Raw genomic sequence first — 24,287 nt, forward strand, 5'->3', positions numbered from 1 at the left:
CTGGGATTTCTGCAGCATTGTCCCCGCCACAGCCACAGTGATGTTCCTAAAATGCAAGTCTGATCCTGAGTCTCTGGTGTAAAATCTGCTGGAGCTTCCCCAGGATGACCTGCCAGCCTCCTTCTCGCCCCTCCTTCCTTCGTGCCCTCCTGGGGCAGCCTCCGATTGTGGCAGAGAGCAGAGGGGAGGGACAGCCCCCAGGCCACTGGGGAGGCTGAGCAGCTAAATGGACAAGAGCGACAGCCCCAGAGGATCTGGGGAGGAACATGCCAGGGAGAGGGCACGCCAAGTGCAAGGACCCCAGGCGAGCTGGGAAGGAGCCAAGTACGTCCGAGGGTCGGAAAGACAACCATAGAGGCCAGAGCGCAGGAGTGAAGGGGGACAGACCACACGGGCCTCAGGCCATGGGGGGGGGGGGGGGCAGGGCCTGGCGGTGGTGGGAAAACAACATTTTGTCACTCAGAGGGTCCTTGCCATCCTGACTCTCCTTTCAGACAGCATTACGAGAAAGAACCTAGACTTCGGAGAATTAAAAATCCTTGTTACTAGGACCCTGCATTGTTTTCTCTCTTTATGCTTGAATTTCTTAGCCTGTGAAGTACTTGGCGCCCGCCATACGGTGCGGGTAATGCTTTCCTCGTAGAGGGATGAGGGTGACATGGAAGCAGTGGAGGGAGGAGCCCCCATTAATTTCCAAAGGGCTTTTCTCTCTCTTCCTCAGTTTGAGCTCCATAGCTGCCATGGGCTGCACTGATGAGGACCTAGACTCCTAGGTCATGTGTCACAGTTCCTGCTATGACACAGCGTTCCTGCAGACAGTCCCAGGGTGCCTTCCCCGCTCCTGACCCCAGGCTAAGGAAGAGGAGGAGTAAGAGTTTGGCCACACTCAAACGGTTTCTGCAGAGGAGCCCTGAGGGGATTGCTCATTCAGGAGTTGCAGAGCCTTTTATTGGATTGGTTGGCTGTTTTGTGGAAACCTCCACTCTCTCTTGTTAGCAGGTAGCTAACAGCCCCTGGAGTGTGAGTGCCCTGTGTCCCCAGGACGCAGAGCCTCAGAGTCGTCAGTGCCGCCTTTTAGGCGAGGCACTTTCCAGGGCAGGCTTGTCCTGCTGTCCACGAGGCAGGCCAGCCTCTGGTGTTGTCCAAGCTGTTGTGCGCCTGCCTGCTGCCCTGGCTAAGTAAAATAAAACCCACTCACTAAAAAGGGGAAATTTTCAAAAAGATATACAACATACAAGCCACACTTCTTTATTATCAACTTCAACAGACCTAACACTATTCCAGATTGCTCTAGAAATTTCTAAAGATTCTTGTCTTCTGTTCTGTCTCCTCCTGGCCTGGTAACAGATCATTTCCGCCCCACCTTGGTCCTCAGACTGCTTGGGGAGCAGTGCTGCCCCCCAGTGACATCAATTATGCAGCCTGGACAAAGAGTCGGGTTTCTACTTGAAAAATTAACTCTTAAAGTTGCTTTCTCAGTCATAGTTACCAGATTTTTTCAAATAGATCCCACTTTCAGGACTCAACGCGATTGCATGGTCATCTACATATATAAAAGGCTGATATGCTAAGTGTCCATTGACCATCCAACCGGTCGCTATGACACACACTGACCACCAGGGGGCTGATGCTCAACGCAGGAGCTGCCAAGATGCACACTGGCCATTTACACAGAAACGGCACCACAGACCTGGTGCTGACAAAGCTACACTCGGCTTCCCCCAAGTGGGACATAGGCCCCGCCACCACCCCGAGTGACACCCCACCAAATCGCAGCTAATGCTGCTGAGACCCCATAGCACAAAATGCGGCCCACAGCCCAGCCCAGCCCAGAAACGGTTGCTGTGGGTGCCAGGTAATGATGTCATGTAGCAATGTTGTGACTAGCCTCCTTGGAGTTTCTTCAGCCCAGGAACACGACTTGCTTTACAGCCAGGTGCAAACATTTTTCACTTTACCCAAATGTCTGTGAAGCGTTTTCCCGTGCCTCATCTCATTTGATCCTCACAGAAGTCCTGGAGTAGGTAGACAGGAGACTCAGTGGAATCCTATTTTCTTTTCATTAGCCAGAAAACAGATTTAGAAAGTTTAGAAACTTGACCCAACTGAAAAGAAGTAAGAAATGGTGGGCCTTGAAAATGACTTCAGGTTTTCTCACTGCACAGAATATAGTCAAACACTGCTGCAGTTAAATATTTTACCCTTGGTTCTCCCTGCGTGATCTACAATAATAATCTGCTTCGTGTTGATATTTACTGCTGTGTTGCTGACAATTACCTGAAAGAGAAGTTGTGGTGCTTCACTGGGCTGGGAAAAGTTTAGCTACATCAGGAAGCAGGTCTAATTAAGCAAACTTATTCTATATCTATAAAAGGCTAAGTTGACTCGTGCATGCCTAATACATATAAAGCTCTCACTGGCACCAATCGCATGTGTGTATTTCCATCTGTCATTGTCGATCGTGAATTTGGTTGACACTTCTATTATAGCGAAAGGGTGAATAGCAATATTAAAATATTTCCTCTAATTAATTTCCTTCTAGTGTGCACAAATTTGTGCACCAGGACACTAGTTGTTAATAGTAGCTCCTGCCTTTCCTTGAAGATTGTGGTGTGCCAGGACCCCCGGATGTATGCGTCCGTTAGCACAGGTTCTTGCAGTGGCAGCCTCTTGCCCCTGGTCACACAGCTGGGACCCGCGGCACCTGTGTGTGGTGGCAGGCCCACTCCCTTCTCCCATCCCAGCTCAGCTGGTGTCCTTTCCGAGCCAGCAGAATGCAGGGCTGTGAGAGAGCTCAGTCCCAGGCTGTTCCCAGCACTCTTCCCGGGTGGGCGTGCCTTACAGACAGAGCGCCTTTGTTCCTTATTTTTGTCACTACGCGCACAGGAGTTTTCTGATGTGATCCTGGGCTCAAGACAGAAGTCTAATTTTAAAGTGAGGACGGCTGCCTCCATAAAGCCTGCTTTGTGTCCTCAGGCAGGAAGTACATATTTGAGCTGTTTTTCCTCTCAGGGCCGACCCAGGACAGCCCGTCAGCAGACCGCACTGCTGATCGCTCTGGCTCTGGCTCTGGGCCAGGCCACATCCCCCTATGCTGCTTCCTCACATCAGGTGCAGGTTTGAAGGCGAAGTAGTATAGTTCAAGGCGGCGGGACTTGGAGGTGAAAGTCTGAATTTGAAGTGTTTAGAGGGATAGTGATGGGGGAGTCAAGACCAAAGTGGACCTGTGGGTGGCCGTGTTCCTAGGACCTCAAAAGAGCCTTGGCAATCACTGCTGCTGAGCAGAGGGAGTGCACGTGCCCGCTCGCAGGAGCCTGTTGGTAGCAGCCCCTATGTGGTGCCAGGGACTGGAGGGAACCCACCTGCCTCTTGCTGGTGAAATAAGCAAGATTCACACAGCAGGTGCTGTGCTGCCTCACGTGGGCAGCCAGGGGCCGTCTCGGAGATGGGCACCACCAGGTGCAGACACACGGGCGCACATGAGTCCGTACGTGAAGCTCAGCCACTCGTCCCTGTGTCCAGGTGGAGGCAAGTGTCCACTGGGCAGGGGCGGGCGGGAGCCTGCTGGGTTGTCCTGATCTGGGTGGTGTGTTAGGCAGGGACACATACATGAAAATGCACATTTGTACACTTTGTCATAAATGTTGTACCTAATAAAAAACAAAGATGCGTGCACTATGGGGAAAATAACCAGATAGCCCAAACGTTAGGTCTGTACCTGTTGGTGTGTCAGCTGAACTGCCTCCTTTATCGGACCGTTCCTGTCCTCAGGTCTGGAGTGTCCTGTGGGGTGAACGGGAGACTGGCCTCACCCGGGAGCAGAGAGAGCCCTCTCTTGTCTCTGCGGCCGCTGCTCCAGGCGGGCCTGGCTCTGCTCAGGCACTGTCGGCCCGCGGGGAGCTCGGTCATGTCCACTCACTCACAGCGGACGCACGTGAAGACCTTTCTCTTACAACTGAAATCCCGACTCTGGGAAAGTACACCTTAGAGAACTATTAGATATAAAGAAATAAAAACATGGCATTTCATGTGATTTACATGGGAAGAAAATTGGTAATTCTTCTAAGTACATGAAATACAGCTCCTTAGTCTGTCAGCAAACCATGAACTCAAGTTGCTCTCATCGCAGTAAAAAAGGAAATAAAATGCCTCCGGCAGGTAGAAGCTGCTCACTGATGCCTGTGACCTGAGTGAGCGCCGGCGGGGCCTGTCTGCCTGGGCCTGTTTACTGAGCACCTGGCACGTGTGCGTTGCTGTGCCAGGCACACGTGGGGTCCGTCTCACAGGTGAGGGTGGGTTGGGGGCGTCGTGCAGGTGGCTCTTCCCCACCGGTTGTCCCGAGCCGCACCAGCTAATGGAGCCCAGCGGGGAGCCGCTGCCAGGGCCTCTGACCTCAGGGCCGAGCGTCTAGTGAGAGAAACAGGTGTTCTCTTCCAGAAAGGGGGGCGCACCCCAGCAGCGCAGCGTTTTGCTCATGGAGTTGGAGTGACAGCACGGGGGCTGGTGGGAGAGACTCACGCACACCCGGCAGGTGGCACAGCTGGGAGCAGTTGGGCAGCTTATCCCAGAACTTTCCCATGTTGAAACCTCTGACTCAGTCATTCCCTTCCTAGAACTCTGTCCCGGGGAGTGACCGGGGGTTTAGCTAGGTGGGTACACAAAGGCGTCCCCCACAGCCTGCTTACACCACTGAACGTGAAAACCGCCCAAATGTTCCACTCACAGGAGAGGTGTTGGTTTATTTGACACCTGAAGTGGCGATAACTTAGTGATGTGCCGATATTAATTCAGTAAGGTGGGAATTCTGTGGTGGTGTTGCCCTTTTGTGCATTTAAAGCAGCGGTTCCCAACCTGTGGGTCACGACCCCTCTGGCGGTCGAACGACCCTTTCACAGGGGTCGCCTAAGACCATCCTGCATATCAGATATTTACATGACGATTCATCACAGTAGCAACATTACAATTATGAAGGAGCAACGAAAACAATCTTATGGTTGAGTCACAACATGAGGAACAGTATTTAAAGGGCCGGAAGGTTGAGAACCACTGGGTTAAAGGAAGAGTGAGACCAAGTCCTTTCTCCATCGCCCCCAGCCAGTGCTTGTGGCTGCGTCCTGGGCGCCGGCCCTGCCAGGTGCAGAGCTGCACAGCGGGCTCGCAGCAGCTCGCTCTGGTCTGGCGGGGAGCGGTCACTGCCCGGTCTCAGGGCTCCCTGGGAGCAGTGGGCCCGGGAGGGTGGCAGTGTGGCGGGCGGCGCGCTGGCGGCTGGAGGCTGCCGCCCGGTGGGGTGGAGCCAGCCTTTATGCTAGTATTGGTGACACCCAGGGCTCTCCGTTTGGGCTCTGTATTCTGGGTGCTTGTGGGAAACTTATCGGACCATTGCTGCTGTCCATGCAGCTCACTCGGGCGCAGGAAGTGCGCTGCGCCTCTTCTTGGTGGTTCCCTGGTGCAGAGGGAGGCTCGCCTGCTGCTGCGAGGAGCGGCCGGGCAGCTCCGGGGCGGGCCCAATCCTATTTGTGAGCCAGCGGCTTTGTGGGCCTCCGGCCAGGGATTGTCGTCTCTGGCTTTTGAGAATTTTTCCAAAACTGGGGACCTATCTACTCTCCTTAGTCGAGGACAGGTATGTTATAAAAGGAAGGAACTTAAGAACCCAGACTGAAGCTGTTTGGTTCTGTTTTCACTTCAGAAACCCGATGTGCGGCTCTCCCGAGGCAGCGTGGACAGGGAGGATGCGAGTCTCCAGGGCCCGGTAAGCAGGACGTGGGCTGTCGTTTTCTTGTCATGAACCCAGCCGTCCACTCTGTGGGTGAAGTGGCTGTTGTAGTCCCGCACCCCGGTCCCTGCCCAGACGCGGAGGCCTCCACCCGCCACCAGTGCCGTCTCCTCCGTGGGCAGCTGGCTCTGCGCCCTGAGAACGGGACACGCACTAACGTTGATGCTCCTGTGCCCGCTCGTCCTCACGCTCCCCCTGCCCGCTTGCAGCAGTCCGTCACAGCACTGGCTGCAGGGGAGGGTCTCCCTCGGGGTGCTGTCAGGGGAAATGCCTGGCATTCTCTTTAAAGAGCCAGCTTATGACTCATCCCAATGGCTTTAGAACCTGCTAGGATTCTTCCCTGGGCTTTGGGAGAGCAGCTAAAATTGTTTCGTTAGGACTTCCATCAGCAGGTGTCTGGTTAAAATAAACACAGGTTTCTCTCAACGCTTTCGCTCCCAGTGAAAAGGAGCCTTGCGCCTGCCAGGTGGCAGACGTGTGGGGCCAGTGTCCACCCTAGCAGCTCCGTGAGGCAGAAGCCATTGGCTGACATCGGACACACGCACACAGGCCGGGAGCTGTCCCATCCGAACTGGGACGCCAGCTGCCCTGAGGGGGGCCTGGAGGCGTGCTCAGTGTCAGCCCGGGAAGGCGCTAGTGCGGCGGGCGCTGCAGGCAGGTGGGCGTCCTTAGTTCATGAGCACGGAGTCAGGTGATCCGCCCGCCACCTGACACGTGCCCCTTCCTCCTGTGCGACGAGCACTCTGTCCTGGATCATAGAGCGAGGCTCGTCCCGGGACCTGCTGCGAGGACATGACCAGAGGGGCTTGGTGAGGAGGAAGAACGCTGGGCTCCCTGTGACACTGCACAGACAGTGTGTGGAAGGAACGAATAACTGAGGAGTTAGGCCGGCTGAGGGAGAGTCAGAAACACTCCGTGACACGGTGACACATGAAGGGGCCACGCGTGACCTCATAGCACTGGCTGCACCAGGCCTGGGCGACAGGAAGAGTGGGTCGTCCTGGTGGGGGAGGCGCTCAGTCCTGCAGGGTGCTGTGCTGCATGTGTCCTGTCCCCACACTGCGTCCTCAGCACCCCCACCCACAGGTGGGTAAACCGAGGCTGGTGGGAAATGCGCCCAGAGCTGCCCGCTGCAGGGTCAGACGCCAGGCGGCCAGCTGGCGGGGCGGCCTCTTCACTCGCCGCATGCGGTGTTGGCTGTGGCTGCTCCCTTCCTGGGGCTGACGCACACGGCACCGTGTCCTCAGCTCACGGCGGCTCCGTGGCCTGCCCCCTGCTGGCGCCTCCCTCAGGCTTTGAGCAGCTGCTGAGGCTGCCGGGCAGCCCTTCGGCGGGAAAGCGGTGGGTTCGCCATCGGCCTGAGCTCTCCGAGCGCTGAGGACCGGCCAGGGGACATGACCCCTCAGTTTGTGTAAAGAGTAAAGCGATCTGGATCCCAAACTAGGACCCAGGTTGGCAGCACAGTTATTTTGTGAGCTGTTAGCCTCAGTTTACAAATGGGAAACGGAAGCCTCTCACAGCGAGTGCGTCCTCCAGGGCCCCCAGCTGGCCACACGTCCCACCAGAGCACGGGGCCACAGTCAGTCCATCACGCTCCGAAGGCAGGGGCTCCTGCAGGCCTGCCCTTCCAGGCAAAGCTGTGCAGCTGCCTAGCACAGTGCCTTATGCTGGCACTGCTGAACACATCCAGAATGTTCTGAGAATAGAACATTCTAGTTTGTTGAACTTTCCTGCTACCTAGGAATCAACCAGAACATTCTTTGTGTTTCAAACCTTTTAAAATGTGTGCATGTTACGGCCGGGGCAGCACAGCTGTGTCTGTTTCTAAAGTTTGGGCCGCTCACTCCTCCGCAGCTGCTCTGGCCACCTGGGCCTCTCACGCCTCCGCTCCCCACCCCAGTCTGCGCAGAGGTCACGTTCTCAAGGGCCTGACCTTCAGGTCCCTCCAGCCCCAGCTCCTTTGTCACTGGGCCCGGCCTGCTCACAACCCTCCCCGGCTGCTGCTGCCTGTGCCGCTCCCTCCACCGCTGTGTGCCCGGAGCGGGCAGGTGTTAGCTCCCGCAGGTGAGCGGCAGTGCTGCCCAGCAGCTCCGGCTCCGAGGGCTTGGCGTCTGCGTGCACTTTCGAGGGGCCTCTAGGACAGAGACCAGCCAGGTGACTCCTGTAAAGAGCAAGGACAGTCTCTCCACAGGGGACGCTTCTGAAGGTCCTTCTTTGCCTTGAGCGGCCTGGGGGAGGTTGTCATAGTGATGACCCGCCCGCCACCAGGAACTAACTGCCTTCCCAACTGGTCCCGGCACACGCAGGGCTTCGGGAGACGAGGACAACGTGGCACCTGGGTGTGTAGACTCCCGGCGCCAAACATTGTCAGGACGGCACTCGGAGCCGTCAGGGGGCGGAGCTTTCTGAGCGCAGAGCCGGGGCACGGAAGCTGACCACCATGTCCGACACCCTGGCGGGGTTTCAGGAGGATTGTAAATGGGTCGTCGCTGTCCCCAGGCTTGCTCTGTCGCAGCCCTTCTGTCCCCCTCTGGTAACATTCCTCGCTCATTTGCCTCCCCCTCCCCAGCGGAGGCCACAGCAGCCGGCCCCTTGTCTTGGTGGTGTTTGGAGCCAGCATTCAGCACCCGTGTTCCAGGGCGGGTGGCAGGTGAGGGCGGGCGGCCGTGACCCTGCTGTGACGCTGCCGCGCTGACTGACCTTTCTGTCCCCGCAGACTGGAAACCAGCACATCTACCAGCCGGTGGGGAAGCCGGGTAAGCGGAGAAAGAGATGACATCAAGAATTTTGTATGACATGGAGGGAGCGGGGTTTGATGTATACGTTTCTGAGCTTTGGAATACCTCGTGGTTTTCTATCACGGTCCCCTCTACAAGCCACGGCGATTGTGGTGGCTCCCAAATGCAGCCCATGCCGAGAAGGCTGGAGAGGGAATCTCGTACCAGGCACCAGTAGGGCTGCACGTGTGTGTGCGTGCGTGTGTGTGTATGTATACATGTGCTCTGTGAAGGCGTGTTACTTAATGAGACTCGTTCCCTTTTCCAGATCCTGCAGCTCCACCAAAGAAGCCACCCCGCCCCGGAGCCCCTGGCCACCTGGGCAGCCTTGCCAGCCTCAGCAGCCCCGGGGACAGCTACAACGAGGGCGTCAAGGTGGGCGAGGAGCTGGCTCTGCTCGGGGCTCTGGCGGATGAGCCTGTGCTGAGGGCGGGGCCTGGGCGGCATCGCCGTGGGCTGCAGCTTGGGGTGGTTCCAAACCCTCTGAGAGGCAGGAACACGCTTTACCAGAAACTTTCCCGTTTCTCTCTCGGACAGACCTGGGGCCTCACTCAGACCCTGACTTTCTAAACACGTCTTCTCTCGTCAGGCAGAGTGTTGCTTTGGGCGAAAGTGCTAGGTGGCTTCTGGTTTTCAAAACCAGTTAAGTCAGGACACCGGGGCGACCTGCAGGCCAATCTCCAAGCTTGTCAGTGGCTGAGGGAAAGGGCCGCCGTGTCCCCCCGCAGAGCGGCCTTTGGAAGGCGGCTTGCGCTGCATGGAGCCGCCGGACAAGGGACCCGAGGCTCAGGCGCTGACGCCCAGGAGCTATGGCTCCAAACCTTCCCTCCCCCCGCCCGCCCGGGGCAGGAGCAGGCCCTGGCGTCAGGGTTCGCGGGGCCCTGGGTGAGGCTCTCCGCTGTGGTGCCATGTACGGGGTGTCCCTCTGCGGGACGTGGCGCTCAGCGGCCCTGCTGGCACCACAGCAGGTGTCCACCAGGAGGAGAAAAGGGGACACAGCCCCCAGCCCTGCCAAACGTGGGTCCCTGACACTGAGAGGGCGGGATCGGGCTAATGCGCAGCGTCCGTGTTCATAAGCCTCGGAGCACACTTCCCAGTGGCCGGTGTGACAGGCCAGGGGCCCTGACGGTCGCCCTCACCGTGGCAGTGGCGGTAGACAGGCGTGGCATGTGAAGAAGCCCTCACGTAGGGTGTTAAGCAAGTCAAGTCCCACCAGAATAGCGTGTGTCCTTAATGTGGGAGCAGGGTGAGCGGTGAGTGGGAAGGGTGTGTCCCGTCCGCTGGCCAGCACATCAGCCGAGAGCACGACTGGCCACAGAAACGCTCGACCTCAGCTGGAGGGAGCGTGACCCGTCAGACGGCCTTGAAACCAGTAACAGACGTCGTCCCCCTCTCGCTTGGAGGTGTCACTGCGAGGGTCCCTCGCGGCGCCGGCCGCTGTGGCGGGTGTGGCAAAGGCAGCGCAGCGGAGACGCGGCCCTGCTTGCTCCAGCCGATGCTGCTGGCGCGGCTCCTCGGGAGCCCCTTCGCCTCGTCACGGCCACACGGGTCCCGCCCTCCCAGGGCCCTGCAGGGCACTGCCGCCCCGGGGGACCCCCTCGTGTCCCCACAGCACAGGGCAGACGGGGCTGAGACGTGCAGAATCCTGAACAGCCTGGGCTCTGCTTCAGACAGTTGTGAGGAGGGGACAGGGCCCCACTTCCTGTCAGCTTTCCTGGGGTCGCCTGCTTCAGGCTGCAGAGAAAAACATTAAGTCAACTGACGAGTTTAAGGAACCGAACCGTAAGACTTGCTTCAAAAGAAGGGTTTCTGTTTTTGTTTTTAAAATAGGCTCCTAACGTCTTTAAGCCCAGCCCGGTCCGCGAGTGCACTGCGGGGGCTGGGGCTCGGGGCAGGGGTGCGGTTCCTTTGAGTCACTCGGAGGCCCAGGTGGCTCAGGGGTCCCAAGCAACCTGCTCCCCCTTTTTGAAGGCCCTGATTCTTTTGGTTCTGGCACAGCTGACAGGTTTTCCTTCTCGGGCTTTGCATGTTGTTTCCACGATTATTTTGTGGAAACAGGCGTGTGCGTGGCAGACCCCCTGACTGCGGTGCCTGGGCGGTGCCGCGGCTCTGCCCTGACGCCGCCGCTGAGAGCCGGCCGACGGGCTCCTGCTCCCCTGCTGGCCCGCTCGTGTGTTTACGGGGTTTGTCTGCTGCCTGTATTAATACTGTTTTTCTTTTTTCCCTCTCTCTGATAATCCCTCTAACCTTTCCTCACCTTCCGTTCAACAATAGCCGTGGAGGGTAAGCACATCTTGTCTGTGTGTCTGTCCAGCTCTGTATCACACCCAGCGCTCTGCATGTGACTGGACCAGAAATCGGGGGGCCTAGGGGACTCCTGTGCTTGGTTCATATCAGCAACAGCATTTGTAGTTCCCAGAGCGAGAGACAGGAGCCCTTCTGCAGGGTTGGACTACGGTCCTTTTCCGTCTCAAGCCCAGATGGGGACCCTGAGTTCCAGGCTCCCTGAGCAGAGGCGGCCTGAGGGCTCAGAAAGGGCGCCTCGTGCTGCAGCCGAGCCCACGCAGCAGAGTCTGGGGCCCAGACTTGTGCTGAATTGAGTCTCTGGAGAGACGCAGAGCTGTGCTGTGGGGCCCAGGGCAGCGTTTACTGTTAAAGACCCTGGAAGATTCCCCAGAGGCCTGTGTAGCTCGGTGCCCGGTGCGGGCGGCCACCTCACGGGCCCCTGCCTATGAGGGCTGAGCCACCGCTCCCCGGAAGCGCCGCGTTGGGCTCCGGCACCAGCCGGCTTCACCTGAGCTGCGTCTGCAAACATGGTGTCCGCTCTGTCACCTGCCAGGAAAGCTCCCCACTAGGCGGCCCGAGGTGCCGGCTGCGCCATGGAGTCGCTGCTGCAGAACTCAGGCCACGTGGGCGCTGCTGGTCCAATGCAGAGCGCTCGGCCCCGAGCAGCCCCCTGAACGCCCGCGGGCACTGTGCGCACGCTTCCCTGGGTGAATGATTCTGGGCATCGAATCGCTTCTCTGGGAGAATCAGGCTTCTTAGTGTCGTGTGTGATTCCACCTCATTTCCTTTAACTGAGCTCAAAGTCAGAAGAGGAGGACCTCATGGATGGGTCACTTGGAGTCACGTCAGTGTCACCCCAGAGTGCACTGACCCCATAGAACAAGAGGGTCCGTCTCCAGTCTGCTTTGATCTCTCTTAAAGACCCTCCCTGACGAGACCCGTGGCCCCCCCCCCCCCCCCCCGGACGCAGAAAGTAACTGGCTTCTGTGTTGGCAGCTGCAGCCCCAGGAGATCAGCCCCCCACCCACGGCCAACCTGGACCGCTCCAATGACAGGGTGTACGAGAACGTGACGGGCCTGGTGAAGGCGGTCATCGAGATGTCCAGCAAGATCCAGCCCGCCCCGCCCGAGGAGTACGTGCCCATGGTGAAGGTAAGGCCGTCCCCACGCCCGTCCCAGCGGAGGTGTCCTCACCTCAGGTGGCGGTTCCGGCCCCAGCGCCGGGTGGGATGTCCTGGAGCGCAGGCGTCCCACAGTGGCTGCCGGGCATGAGGACTGGCCAGCGAGGCCTGTGGCAGTCCTGACACCTCTGCCGGCCTCCTGGGCCCTAGGAAGTACCGGGGGGAGAAGGGATTCAGGGAGCGCTGAGGAGTGTGCCGCCCGCCCTCGCCGGCACCGGCAGGTGGCACGTCTGACCCCGAGGGCAGGCAGACGGCGGCGTAGTGGGGATGGGAGTACCAGGCGCTCCAGCCCTGCTCTCCCCGGACCTTCCTCACGCGAGTGTCTGCTCCGCACCCCGTGCCCCAGGGTAGTTGAGCCCTGGTATCAGATCGGAATCTTTGGGGAGAACTTGCCTCAGAACTTAAAAGGTGGGGCTCAGGGAAAGAGGGAAAGAAACACAGAAATGTCGTAACTGGAGGACAGCTTGGTGCTGTGTGTGAGGCCTTGTGTGACCTGACTGGTCCTGTCTCTTAGGAAGTCGGCCTGGCCCTGCGGACGCTGTTGGCCACTGTGGACGAGACCATCCCTGGCCTGCCGGCCAGCACGCACCGCGAGGTAGGCCCGGCTCGCCTGCTCTGGGCTCGTGGGCGGGACGGGGCGGTCCACGCTGCTGCTGCGGAAACTGCCGGGCTCCTGGCTGTGCAGGGACCCTCCCAGCTGAGGCGAGCCCCTGACCAGCTCCCTGTGGCTCCCCTCCTGTGCCTCCAGGTCGAGATGGCCCAGAAGCTGCTCAACTCGGACCTGGGCGAGCTCATCAGCAAGATGCGGCTGGCCCAGCAGCACGTCCTCACCAGCCTGCAGCAGGAGTACAAGAAGCAGATGCTGACGGCCGCGCACGCCCTGGCCGTGGACGCCAAGAACCTGCTGGACGTCATTGACCAGGCCAGACTGAAGATGCTGGGGCAGGCGAGGCCGCACTGAGCGGAGCCCGCGCTCCCGACACTCCGTGCACCAGCAGCAGGGCCGCCTCCGGGGCAGCCCCGGCGCCAGCGCTTCTGACTGGCAGCTGGTGGATGATCGCTCATGCGTTCAACCACATTTTGATTTGGGCTCATTTTTTGTTCTGTTTCTTGAATCATGGTGTTCAGAAAAGTCCGGATCCAAAATGTGGCATTTTTCTAAGAGTGAAACTGTCCGGGAGAAGCTGTTAGGGTCGTGCAGAGACTGTGGTAGGAAATGGCCAGACTCGCTGGAAGCGAGAAGAGGAGGAGGGGCCCCAGAACAGTGTGCGGACTGGACCCCGCTGTGGGCAGCACGCCCTTCGGCTGCGCGCGCTGCCACCACGTCACGGAGGGCGAGGCTGAGCGCCGTGTCTGGAAGACGAAGGCATTTTAGAAAAAGCACCACAGCCCTTGCGCCTCGGCCTCCTGCTCTCGCGGCGTCTGGGAGGTGCGGTGGGAACAGCTGCAGGGCACACGGACTCTTCACAGAATCACGCGCCGCAGCCGTGTTCCCAGCAAAACGCTTGTGCCAGCGCCCCCGGCGGCCCTGCGCAGGCTCTGAGCCTCCCGTGCCCTTTTCTATAATTTATACAGAAAGAGGAAAGCCATGCTGACTGCTCAGCCGCCGCCGGAGTACTAACCTTCCTCGTGTGTCTTCCCGGGGGCAGCAGGCCCTTGGAGAACTGCACCTCCCGTAGTTTGCTGGGGGATATAAATTATTCTCAGGAAGAATATACTGAACTGTACAGTGACTTTGACCTATTAAACAGGTGTTACCAGTAAGGGCTCGGTGCAGTGGCCTTTCTCTTTCTTTTCCTTCACACCATTTACAGGTTTCCGGGTGACGTGTCAGGTGAAGCCACACGTGGGAACGCTCTCAGTCAGTGTGTCCGTTCCCTCTTTCCTGGCCTGCAGACCAGGAAGGCTGTTGCCAGGGAGAGACGGCCGGGTCCGAAGCACCCTGTTCACTGTCCCCAGCAAGGGCAGCCCGGGCGGGGCTGGTGTCCTGGTGTTCCTGCCTCAGGGCCGCCCTCCTCCTGAGGCCACTGGGGAGGTGTCTCCCAAACCCGCCCTGGCCGTGGGCGGGGCAGCTAGGACGGGATCGGAGGATCCGCCCGGGACCAGGGCGTCCAGATGGGGGGCTTGGAGGAAATATCCGGGTGAATCCGGGTTTCCTGTGTGCACACCAGTTCCTGCAGGTTTTGTGACGTTGACTCCATCTGGACCAGGTCGCTGCCGTCCTCTGAGCTCTCTTCTCTGGCGTTCTCGGCCTCCGAGTCCGTTTCCTCCTCTTCACAGAGGCCACAGGGAGGCTAAGATGAGCGGGGTCCGAGGTGAAGTGCCCCGGACGTGACCAGGGCTCGCAGTGGGGCCGCCCTGTGGACTGCGGGGAGCTTAGCAGCTTGCCTGGCCTCCACTCGCTAGCAGCCAGGGTCCTCCTCCCTCCCCGCTATGACAGCCATTCCTCAGGGCTCCTCCTGGTTGGTATGTCCCGGGTGGGAGAGAAGGCCCCTCCCAGGAGCTGACACCGTGGCATTGGCGATGCCTGGAGTCCAGCTGCAGTGTGCTCTGGACCCACCACCTTTCTCAGGATACAGCAGCTGAAACCCAGCTCACACTTCCCTCGCCTCTTCCCTGTTGGATGAGCACGGTCAGTCCTCATCTTTACTTCATCTTCTCAAGTACTTAACATCAGCAACAAGCAGCTGGCGAGGGCGCTCAACGGGCAGGCATCGGCTGGCACACTGAGGGTTATTGCTGGGTTCCTGGCCAAGGGCGTGCACCAGGTTGCAGGGTTGGTCCCCAGCCTGGTTGGGGCACATGTGGGAGGCACCAATCAATGTCTTTCTCTCATGGCTGTTTCTCTCCCCCACCCTTCCACTCTTCCTAAAAAATCAATGGAAAAAATCCTCAGATGAGGATTAACAACAACAAACATGAGATGTGAGCTGCCAGAGCAATGGTTTTTTGTTTTTAAACGTTTGCTTAAATTACTTAAGATTTCTTTAAATCCATAAGAAAATCCAGTCATGACAAGTGACAAAATGAATGGAATTATTTGGTTTTTATACTTGATTCTCATTTAATGAATCTCAAACGCCCAAAGCACAGCAGTCGCCCGCATTTACCACAGGAGGCCGTGCCTGTCTTGGCTCGGTACCGACTGCCCCTCCAGGTGCGTGTCCCACGGTGATGCTAGGAACTCAGTCCTGCTAGAGGCCCTGACTGCCTCCTGGCGCTCCCAACATACTGTGTACCAAGCACATTAGTTACCTTAGCCCTCTGTCGGCTTCACCTGCACTGCTTTTAGAGCCTGTCTTAAAAAAGACATTCATTCCTGGGTCTAATTCTCAGTAGATTCTGTAATATTCCTGGAAGTGCCTATTAGCATTTGAGTTATAAAATGAAGTCAGCCTTCTAATCAAAAGTTTGTTTGGCTCAGTCGTGGCCGGTTTGGCTCAGTGGATAGAGCGTCGGCCTGCAGACTGAAGGGTCCCAGGTTAAATTCCAGACAAGGGCACATGCCCGAGTTGTGGGCTCGATCCCCAGTAGGGGGCGTGCAGGAGGCAGCTGATGGGTATTTCTATCTCCCTCACCCTCTCCCTTCCTCTCTGAAATCAATTAAAAAAAAAGTGTTTGGCTGAGTAATTTGACAAGGGGGACATGGGCGTAGTTTTCCATAAATTGAATGAACTAAATTTTGTAGCCCTAAGAGTTTGACATAAGTTTATGCAAAGAAGTGATTTTTTAAAACTTCCATTTTAAAAACATTTTATTGGCAGTGGTATAGATGAATTAATATTGTTATGTCCCCAAACCTTTCTGAATATATCGGGTGACACATGGTGGCTCTAAATAAGAGAACATTCAATATAAGTCTCAGAAAATGCCTTTCTGCATGAGCCAAACCATCCCCATGGCTGTTGCTTTATAATAAACCCTGAAGTTGTGTGAGGCCTCTAATATTTTTCATATTTTTGAAATATTTTTTTCATATTTTTTCAACATTGATTTTTAGAGAGAAAGGGAGAGAAACATTGATGTGAGAGTAAAACATCTATCGGCTGCCTCCTGCACACCCCCAACCAGGCATTTAACCTGCAACCCGGGCATGTGCCCTAACCAGGAATCGCCAGCAACCTTGCTGAGCCACACTAAAGCAGTTTTGCTTTTAAACGTAGTCTGCCATCCACCTGGAGTTGGGCTTTGATGCATTTTCCCCATGTGGGTGTCCATTATCCCAGCACCCTTTATCAAAAAGTCCATCCTGCTGGCCCGTGTGGCACAGTGGCTGAGCGTTGACCTATGAACCAGGAGATCATGGCTCAATTCCCAGACAGGGCGCATACCCGGGTTGCAGGCCCAATCCCAGTTGGGGGGCGTGCAGAACGCAGCCGATTGATTGATGGTGCTTCTCTCTCCCTCTCCCTTCCTCTCCAAAATCAATAGAAAATCCACAAAACATGTTTAAAAAGAAACTAAGGGCCTCGGATTGAGCGTTGTGGGCACGATGACCACAGGGGGGCGCTGTGGCTCCCCAGCCCTTCTCTTGACCTCCCCAGCGCGCTACTGGTCTGGACCGCAGCGCCCCATGTGCAAACCTGGGGCCGACCAGCGCGGGGGACCCTGCAGTCTTAGCATAGGGACCCCAAAATACAGAGCAGTGAATGTGCCAGGGAGAGAGACTGGGCCCCAGGGGACCCGCGAGTCGGTCCTGTGGGGTCAACATCCGCGTTGGAGGAAGGCCTGGAGGAGCAGGCGGCGCGGCGGGAGGGGTTAGCGCCGGTCCGGCCAGCAGGGCGAGGACCCCATTCGGTGGGTTGAGTGGACCGCTGTCTGCGGGAGCCAGGCCAGGGGCCTGGGGTTGTCTTCGTGGATGGTGAGCGCTGGCCACGCAGGGACAGGGGAGGAAGAGCAGGTCGGAAGGAGGAACTGGGTGTGGCTGTGGCCCTGGAGCTGCGGGGGTGGGGGCTGAGGGGGGCTGCGGTGGGAGAGGCGGGCGCGGGGGGACAGTCCCCCGCGGCGGGTGGAGGACCCCGCGGGACGCGGGCGGGCGGGCCGGGCTGCGATGGCGCCCCTCCACCAACAGGGGTCGCGCGCGTCCTTGGAGGCGGGGAAGCGACACAAAGAAGCGCCGGGCGATACTCTGTTGCCTGACCTTCCGCACAGGAGCGCGGGCCCCACGCTGAGCTCGGACGCAGGGCTCCCGGCGGCCCGGGCGGCTCTCCCCGGTGTCCACAGGCCACAGGTCGCAGGAGCAGCCGCCGGCGAGGCGTCTGGGTCGCTCGGGGGTTTCAGGCCGCCTTCACCCGGTGGCGCACACACTCAGTCTGAGGCTAACACCAAATATATATATATATATTTTCCGATCTGACAAAAAAAAAAAGGTATTTTCATTCATTCGCACCAGATGGCCACTGTTCTGTCGGCTGTTGTCATTTTGTATTTGAGAGCCTAAGGGGAGAGAGGGCAGGGCCCTAGCAGGCAGGGAGCGCGCTGTCACAGTTCTCGCGCCGTGGCTGGAGGTTCATGGACAACACGGACAAGAGTCGTGACTGGCACGTGAAAACGTCTCCCTTGTGAAATACCGCGAAGGCACAGAAAAGTACCCCAAACTAATGCAGCTTGAGGGACGTGCCAACCCGGGGAGAGGCCCCCCCCCCCCAACCCCGTGCCCATCAGTCTGACGCTCATGGTAACCACTACCTTGTCTTTACTTTTTACTGTCAATTGCACAGCCCTGAGCCTGGGTTTGGAACCTTTTTTAAAAATATATATATATATTTTTTTTTTATTGATTTCAGAGAGGTAAGGAGAGGGAGAGATAGAAACATCAATGATGAGAACCATGGATTGGCTGCCTGCTGCACGCCCCGCACTGGGGATCGAGCCCGCAACCCAGGCCTGTGCCCTGACCGGGAATCGAACCGTGACCTCCTGGGTCATAGGTCGTCGCTCAGCCCCTGAGCCACGCCGCCGGGCCAGGGTTGGGAAGTTTTATAAGTGAACCTGTGGCCGGTGGCGCCTTTCACCCAACACTGTTGCCGGCGGGGCTCGCCGTCAGGCTGACCCCTGTGGACAGTGCGGCTCCCTGAGCTGATCCCTGATGACATGGCGCCCAGGCCTGTCCCCCGACCCCCGCAGCTGTGCTCTGCCCTGCTAGGCCCCCAGGCCAGCGCTTCAGGATGCCACTCACTGGTTTTCAAAGTGATGGTGGCAAGACCCACGCTCACAACAGGCCCGAAGGAGCCGGGGAAGGGGCTGGCAGAGACACCCCGCAGGGCTGGCACCGGGCTCTGCAAAGAAAACAGGCTGGGACCACGCGCGGTGCCGACGGGAGCCAGAGAGCAAGTAGGCACCGGACCAAACCTGTGATCTAGGGAGACGGCTGCCGGGCAAGAGGGGCTGCTCAGGCCCCCGGCCCGGCGAGAGCAGGGGTGCTGGGGGAGGAGGGCTGGGGAGGGCTGGGGAGGGCGCGCCGGGGGCCGCTGCGGTCCTGGCGATGGTTTCTCTGGTGCAGACGGATGCCCTTTGTGTTTCTCTCTGGAGGAAAGGCTGGCTTTCCTGCACTTATTCGGGGATGCCCCTGAGGTTGCAAAGAACTAGCAATAGACCTACTGGGTGCGGAGCTGCGGGCAGCCAGGGCCCTCCCCCTCCGAGTCAGCTCGGCCGCAGGGACAAGGGCCCTGCCCCACACGCAGGCAGCGCGCGCTTATGGGCCGAGGCCGAGCGGGAGCCTGCGGCCAGGCACCAGCCCCCGCACCACGGTCTCACCTTCGAACCCCGTTCACTAGCGGTTCACATGGAGCAGCGGGGGCCCTGGCTGGGGGCGAGGTGGTCGTGTGAGGGCCGGACGCGGTCAAGTTCGCCCTCTGGTCGGAAGCAAGCTCCCGACATTCAGATTTCGTTAATAACATAAAAAAATAAAATAAAATAAAAGCCAGGTTGGGATGCGGGGCGAGTCCAGCACCAGGCAGCTTCGTGGCCAAGTGCCCCGTCCGGGTGGATGACGTGGGGAGGGTCGTGCGCCCCCCACGCCCCCCCCCCCCAGCAGCCAGACCCGCTGCCCAGGCGCGCGGGAGGCGGCGGGGAGACCAGGCTGTTTCCTGGTGTTGCTCCCGAGTCTCCGCCAGTGACGCCGAGCGGCCCCGCTCCGCCCCGAGGCCACGTCACCCATCTGAGTGGCTGCGAGGGGTCCCTCCCACTCCCCGCCTCACAGCATCCTTCCAGTCCCCGCCCGCCCCCAGCCCTGGATCCCCCGCCCGCCCAGCTTCCACTGCCCCGCGGGGTCCCCTCCCGACCCCCAGACGCGCGCGCCTCGTCTCCCTCCTCCTTCTCCCACCTGCTCCTCCCCATCCCGCGCCCCTCCCGGCGCTCTTCCCTCCCCATCCTCGCCCCGCCCCGTCCCCTTGCCCCTCCCTCTCTCCACCCCTCCCTCCCGATCCCTCGCCCCTCCCTCTCTCCACCCCTCCCTCCGGATCCCTCGCCCCACCCCGCGCCCTTCCCTCCCCATCCCGCGCCCCTCCCCGCGCCCCTCCCTCCCGATCCCTCGCCCCTCCCTCTCTCCACCCCTCCCTCCCGATCCCTCGCCCCGCCCCGTCCCCTTGCCCCTCCCTCTCTCCGCCCCTCCCTCCCCGCGCCCTTCCCTCCCCATCCCGCGCCCCTCCCTCTCTCCACCCCTCCCTCCCGATCCCTCGCCCCTCCCTCTCTCCACCCCTCCCTCCCGATCCCTCGCCCCGCCCCGACCCCTTGCCCCTCCCTCTCTCCGCCCCTCCCTCCCCGCGCCCATTCCTCCCCATCCCCGCGCCCCTCCCCGCGCCCATCCCTCCCCATCCCCGCGCCCCTCCCTCCCCATCCTCTCGCCCCTCCCCGTCCCCCCTCTCCCCCTCCCTCTCCCGTCCCCTCCCCTCCCCCTCCCGCCGCCGCCGCCGCCGCCTCCGCCCGCCGCCCGGGCCGCGTCGGGTAAACCTGTTTGGCGAGGCGGCCGCGCCGGGGCGGATCGTGCGGCCCGCGGCTCCCTCGCGGCTCGCGGCGTCGGGGCCCGTGGCGCGCGCGCGGCCGCCCCTCGGCCCCGGAGCCCTTCGGCGGCGCCACCATGTACTCGGGAGCCGGCCCCGGTGAGTCCTCGCGGGGCCGCCGCTCGCGCTGCTCCCAGGCGGCTGGCGGGTGGCGGGTGGCGGGTGGCGGGTGGCGGGTGGCGGTTGACGGGTGCGGCGCGGGCCGCCCGGGCGGGGCCTGGGGCTCGGGGCTCGGGGCTCGGGGCTCGGGGCTCGGGGCGGACACAGCTCGGCCCACTCGTCGGGGCGCCCGCGCGGCCTGGGCCTCCGGTCCCTGTCGCTGCGGGGCCGCGGGCGGCGCTCGGGCCGATCCAGGGCCGCGCAGGGCGGGTAGGCCTGAGGCCCGCGTCCGAGCCGCTGCGCCGCCGCCGGGGGAGGCCGGGCTCGGGGCAGGGGCCGCGGGCGCCGAGGCGCAGGCCCGGGTCGGGGCGCGGGCGCGGGGCGCGGGGCGCGGGCGGCGGAGGGAGGCGGCCCCGCGCACCGGGTTTGGTTTCGCTGCCGCCGGCCCGCCCGCGGCCCCTGCCCCGATGGGGCGTCTGCGATGCCCCGGGCCGGCCGGTGCGGGGGCGCCCGGGCTGGTGGCCGGGAGGGTGGGCAGCGCGCCCCGACCCCCGCGGCTGCCTGTGGCCCGTCCTCGTCCGTTCGCGCGCCCCCCATTCAAGTGCTAATGGCCCCCGAGGCGCAGGGGGCGGGCGGCCTCTCCTTGGGAAAAGTTCCTAAAAACTTAAAGCGCCGAGAGCAGCGACACCCCTTTGTCTACGTGCAGCGGGAAAGGGCCTGACTGCGGGCCGCGGCCAGGGTCCCGCGCCAGGCACGTGGCCCCTAAATTTCCCGCGGCCCTGCCACTCGCGGGCACTGCCTGCCCTTTGTCCGCCGCTGCCCCGGCTCCAGGCCGCTCCTGCGGGTGCGGGGTCCTGGCTCCACCTGCCCAGGCCCCGCCCTGCAGCCCCTCCTGGTGGCCCTGGCCCCGCCGGCCGCTCTGTGCCTGGGCTCGAGGGTCTGCTTTCGGGGGTCGCTTGGTGAGAAAGCTGCTCCAAGGCTGAGCCTGGCCAGCGTGTCAGGGGCCCGGCCAGTGGACTGGAGACCGACTGCCTTGAACCCCACCCCTGGGCGTGAGGAGGGTCCCGGTCTCAGGTGTCACAGTCTTGGGGGCAGGTTTGGCTCCTGAGGCTCAGGGTGGTGCCCCCCATGGGGCCAGGGCAGGGCCGCCCCTCCCCTGCCTGCGGAGGCCCTGCCAGCTGACCCTGCAGGGCCCCAGCGTTGGCCGCCAGCTGTAGGCTCGCTCAGACCTCTCTGGAGGCTGAGGGCCTGGAGGAGGGAAGGCCAGGCCTTGGGTGGTGGTTTGTGTCCTCGGACCCCTGGACAGCTGGCGACGCCTTGGCGCTCAGGGCACAGAGGCTGATCCCTCGCGGAGGCACGGCCAGCGGGCATCAGGGCAGCCGTCTGGTCCCACGCCTGGTCCCACGCGGGCGCTACACGGAGCCGCTGGCTGCTGCGCTTTTTGACCTTGACCCACAGTAAGAAATAAATCCCTGTTCCGTCTAGACAGGGGCTGCGTGGCCCACAGGTAGCCCTGGCCCTGATGTTTCCTGTCTCTTCCTTCTTTCTGTCTGTCTTTCTGTCTTTTTAATGCTGTGGCCTAGGAACTCCAGGCTGGACGCTGCCCAGGACGGTGTTTGGCAGCCTGGCTGTGGCCGGGCCTCCGTGGGGGCCTGGGTCTGAGGGGCAGAGCTCAGCCGGCGGCGGGCGGCTCTCGGGGCGGCTCTCGGGGCCGCATGGGCTTGTTCACACACCCAGCCTTTTCCCTCCCTTTGAAGGGAGCTGGGGGAGAGGGCTCTTCCCAGAAGCTCGGGAATGTGTTTCCCGATTCGGGCCATGAGCGGGCACCTGGGCTGTATGAAAATTACCAGTAGTTTTGCTCCTTCCAATGTTAAGACACTTACTAAGCAAACTTACTAAGTACATTAACTTTTTAAAAGCGAGGCTGGCGGTGCCCCTGCCGGCGGGTCACAGATGTGGGTGCCTGGGCTCCGGAGCTGGGTCTGTCGCTGTCTCTCGTTTCTGGAACTTCTGGGAAGAGACAGTGGTTGGGAGGGGCAGGTTCTCCTGTGGCCCTGGCCTTCACAGGCGAACACATTGCTTATTTAAAACACACACACACTCACACACTCACAGATCTTAGAGGGTCTGAGCAGAGGCCTTCGCCAGGGGCCTGTTGGCTCCGTTGAGCTTGACTATGTTACATCCCTCCCAGGTCGGCTACACGGGAACCTCTGAGCCTCCTCAGGCGCCTTTGAAAGTTGTCTGAAGAGGATAGTGACTCTGACTCCCCCTGCACCCACTCCCCCCCCTTATCTCTGTGAGATGTGCCCGCTCGGCTGCGCCCGGTGCGCGGGGCCCTCTGCCCCCGGGAGGCACTAATCCCTGGGATCTGGTCTCGCCCTGAAGAGGCTGTAAGTAAAGGCTGAGGGAGAGACGTAAAGCTCCCACTCCTCAGTCCGGGTGGCGGGAAGCAGCAGGGTTCTTTTGCACCTTCTGGTGGCTCCACGCCGTGGGCTTGTTCTGTTTCAGCCGCGCAGCCTCCTGGACCTGCCCCTCCGACACATACACCTTTGCTTCTTGAGCCGTTACCGCGAGCCTTCAGATGGCACGCTCCATTTTTTAAACCACTTTTCATTGTAAACTAATGAAGATACAGTGAGTCTGCCCCGGCCAGTTTGGCTCAGTGGATAGAGCATCGGTCTGCGGCCTGAAGGGTCCCGGGTTCGATTCTGGTCAAGGGCACGAACTTGGTTGCAGGCTCAGTCCCATGGGTGAGACAACCAATTGATGTGCCACTCTCACATCAATGTCTCTCCCTCTCTCTCTCCCCACACCCCCCACCCCCACTCTCTCTGAAAATAATGGGAAAATATCCTTGGGTAAGAATTTAAAAAATCCAGAGTCTGTGGCTAGTAGGGACCCCTCACCCACCTGCAGCTTCAGCCACTGTCAGCGTTTCCCACACACGCCCCTGCGCTCGCTCCCCTTTGTCTTTGCAGACGTGTCTACAGCGAGTCCCAGACCCGCGCCCCCCTGCCCCCCCACTCCGGGGCCAGGTGTGCGGCTGGGACGTGCTAAGCCTGGAGCCAGGTCACTTCCTCGCATTGGGGAGCATGCTCCCCGTCGGTTGTCTGGGATCCTGGGTTTTAATAAAAGTTCACATAGGTTTAGTTTTAATCTTTGAGGCTCTAGACCAGGGGTCCTCAAACTTTTTAAACGGGGGCCAGTTCACTGTCCCTCAGACCGTTGGAGGGCCGGGCTATAGTTTAAAAAAAACTGTGAACAAATTCCTAGGTATGCGCACAGCGGTGGCAAAAACACCCGGCGGGCCGCAGTTTGAGGACCCCTGCTCTAGACTCCAAAGCTGGGCCCCCTCCCCATTTCCTCTGCTCCGGACGTTGGAGAAACCACTCAAGTTCTAAGCTTCTCCTTCGGAGTGGCCCCCGCTTTTCTCCAGTAGCTTCTAGAAAGAGCCCGACGCCCAGGCCCCCATTGTCCCGTCCCGGATGGGAGGCCCGGTTCTGACGGCCCGTCTCCCAGCAGAGGGGACACTTGGTCCCGTGGGGACAGAATGGGTGTCCCTGGCGGCTCCTGGCGGTCCGATGAGCGGACCCCTCCCAGCCTTGGTCACCCGGCTTCACAGTGCGAGCCGGACCGCCGCCCCCCCCTCCCCCCCCTTCCCCCGTGCGCCCTCACCCCAGTGTGCGCCCTGGCCTCACCCGTGGCCCCATCCCGCCCCCTCGCCAGCCTGGGCGCCGCAGCAAGCTTTCCCGGCCTCTCCCCTCGAAGCTGTGCAGGGGGGCCTTGGGGGCCTCGGGGGCCTTGGGCGGTGGGGAGCCCCGCGCCGGGGGCCAGCGGGCTCTGTCTCCAAACCCGGCCCGGCCCAGCCTGGCGGGAGGAGACCGTTTTCTGTGTGGCTCTCACCAGTGGCCGGGGTGGGGCTCGGGGCGCTTCCTTCCAGCACTGCTGCGCGATGCGCTCTGGTCGCCGATCGGATGGGCCACCGCTGGGGCGGGAGCGGGAGCGGGAGCCGCGCCTTAGACCCGGTGATGCTGGGCGTCCGAGACGGCGTTGCACGGCAGCCTGAGCTGAGGGCCTGACCGCTCTGGGGGATGAAGTCAGAGCGCGTGTGGGGGGCGGGCGGTGAGAACGGGACGTTCACAGTCAGGCTGTGGCCACAGAGGCCATG

General features: G+C 60.6%; 1 protein-coding gene across 6 annotated transcripts in view; it reads left to right on the top strand.

Annotated features, from left to right (window-relative positions):
- The window catches only part of PTK2 (protein tyrosine kinase 2), a gene marked incomplete at its 5' end in the record, with an annotated part of 91,781 nt that extends 78,000 nt beyond the window's left edge, over positions 1 to 13,781 (top strand). For 4 of the 6 annotated variants that reach the window (XM_081111448.1, XM_081111449.1, XM_081111450.1 and 1 more), the window contains 6 exons: positions 5,687 to 5,749; positions 8,490 to 8,529; positions 8,819 to 8,925; positions 11,833 to 11,988; positions 12,532 to 12,612; positions 12,766 to 13,781. In XM_081111448.1, the coding sequence (XP_080967574.1) occupies positions 5,687 to 5,749; positions 8,490 to 8,529; positions 8,819 to 8,925; positions 11,833 to 11,988; positions 12,532 to 12,612; positions 12,766 to 12,978 (660 nt within the window). In that variant the 3' untranslated portion in view covers positions 12,979 to 13,781. Of the gene's footprint in view, positions 1 to 5,686; positions 5,750 to 8,489; positions 8,530 to 8,818; positions 10,834 to 11,832; positions 11,989 to 12,531; positions 12,613 to 12,765 lie in introns of all 6 variants that reach the window. The other 2 variants (XR_013997088.1, XR_013997089.1) reach the window with 2 other exon arrangements.
- Between the last annotated feature and the right edge of the window lie 10,506 nt (positions 13,782 to 24,287).

Source organism: Myotis nattereri (assembly GCF_964212035.1).
Source record: "Myotis nattereri genome assembly, chromosome: 17".
NCBI classification, from domain to species: domain Eukaryota; kingdom Metazoa; phylum Chordata; class Mammalia; order Chiroptera; family Vespertilionidae; genus Myotis; species Myotis nattereri.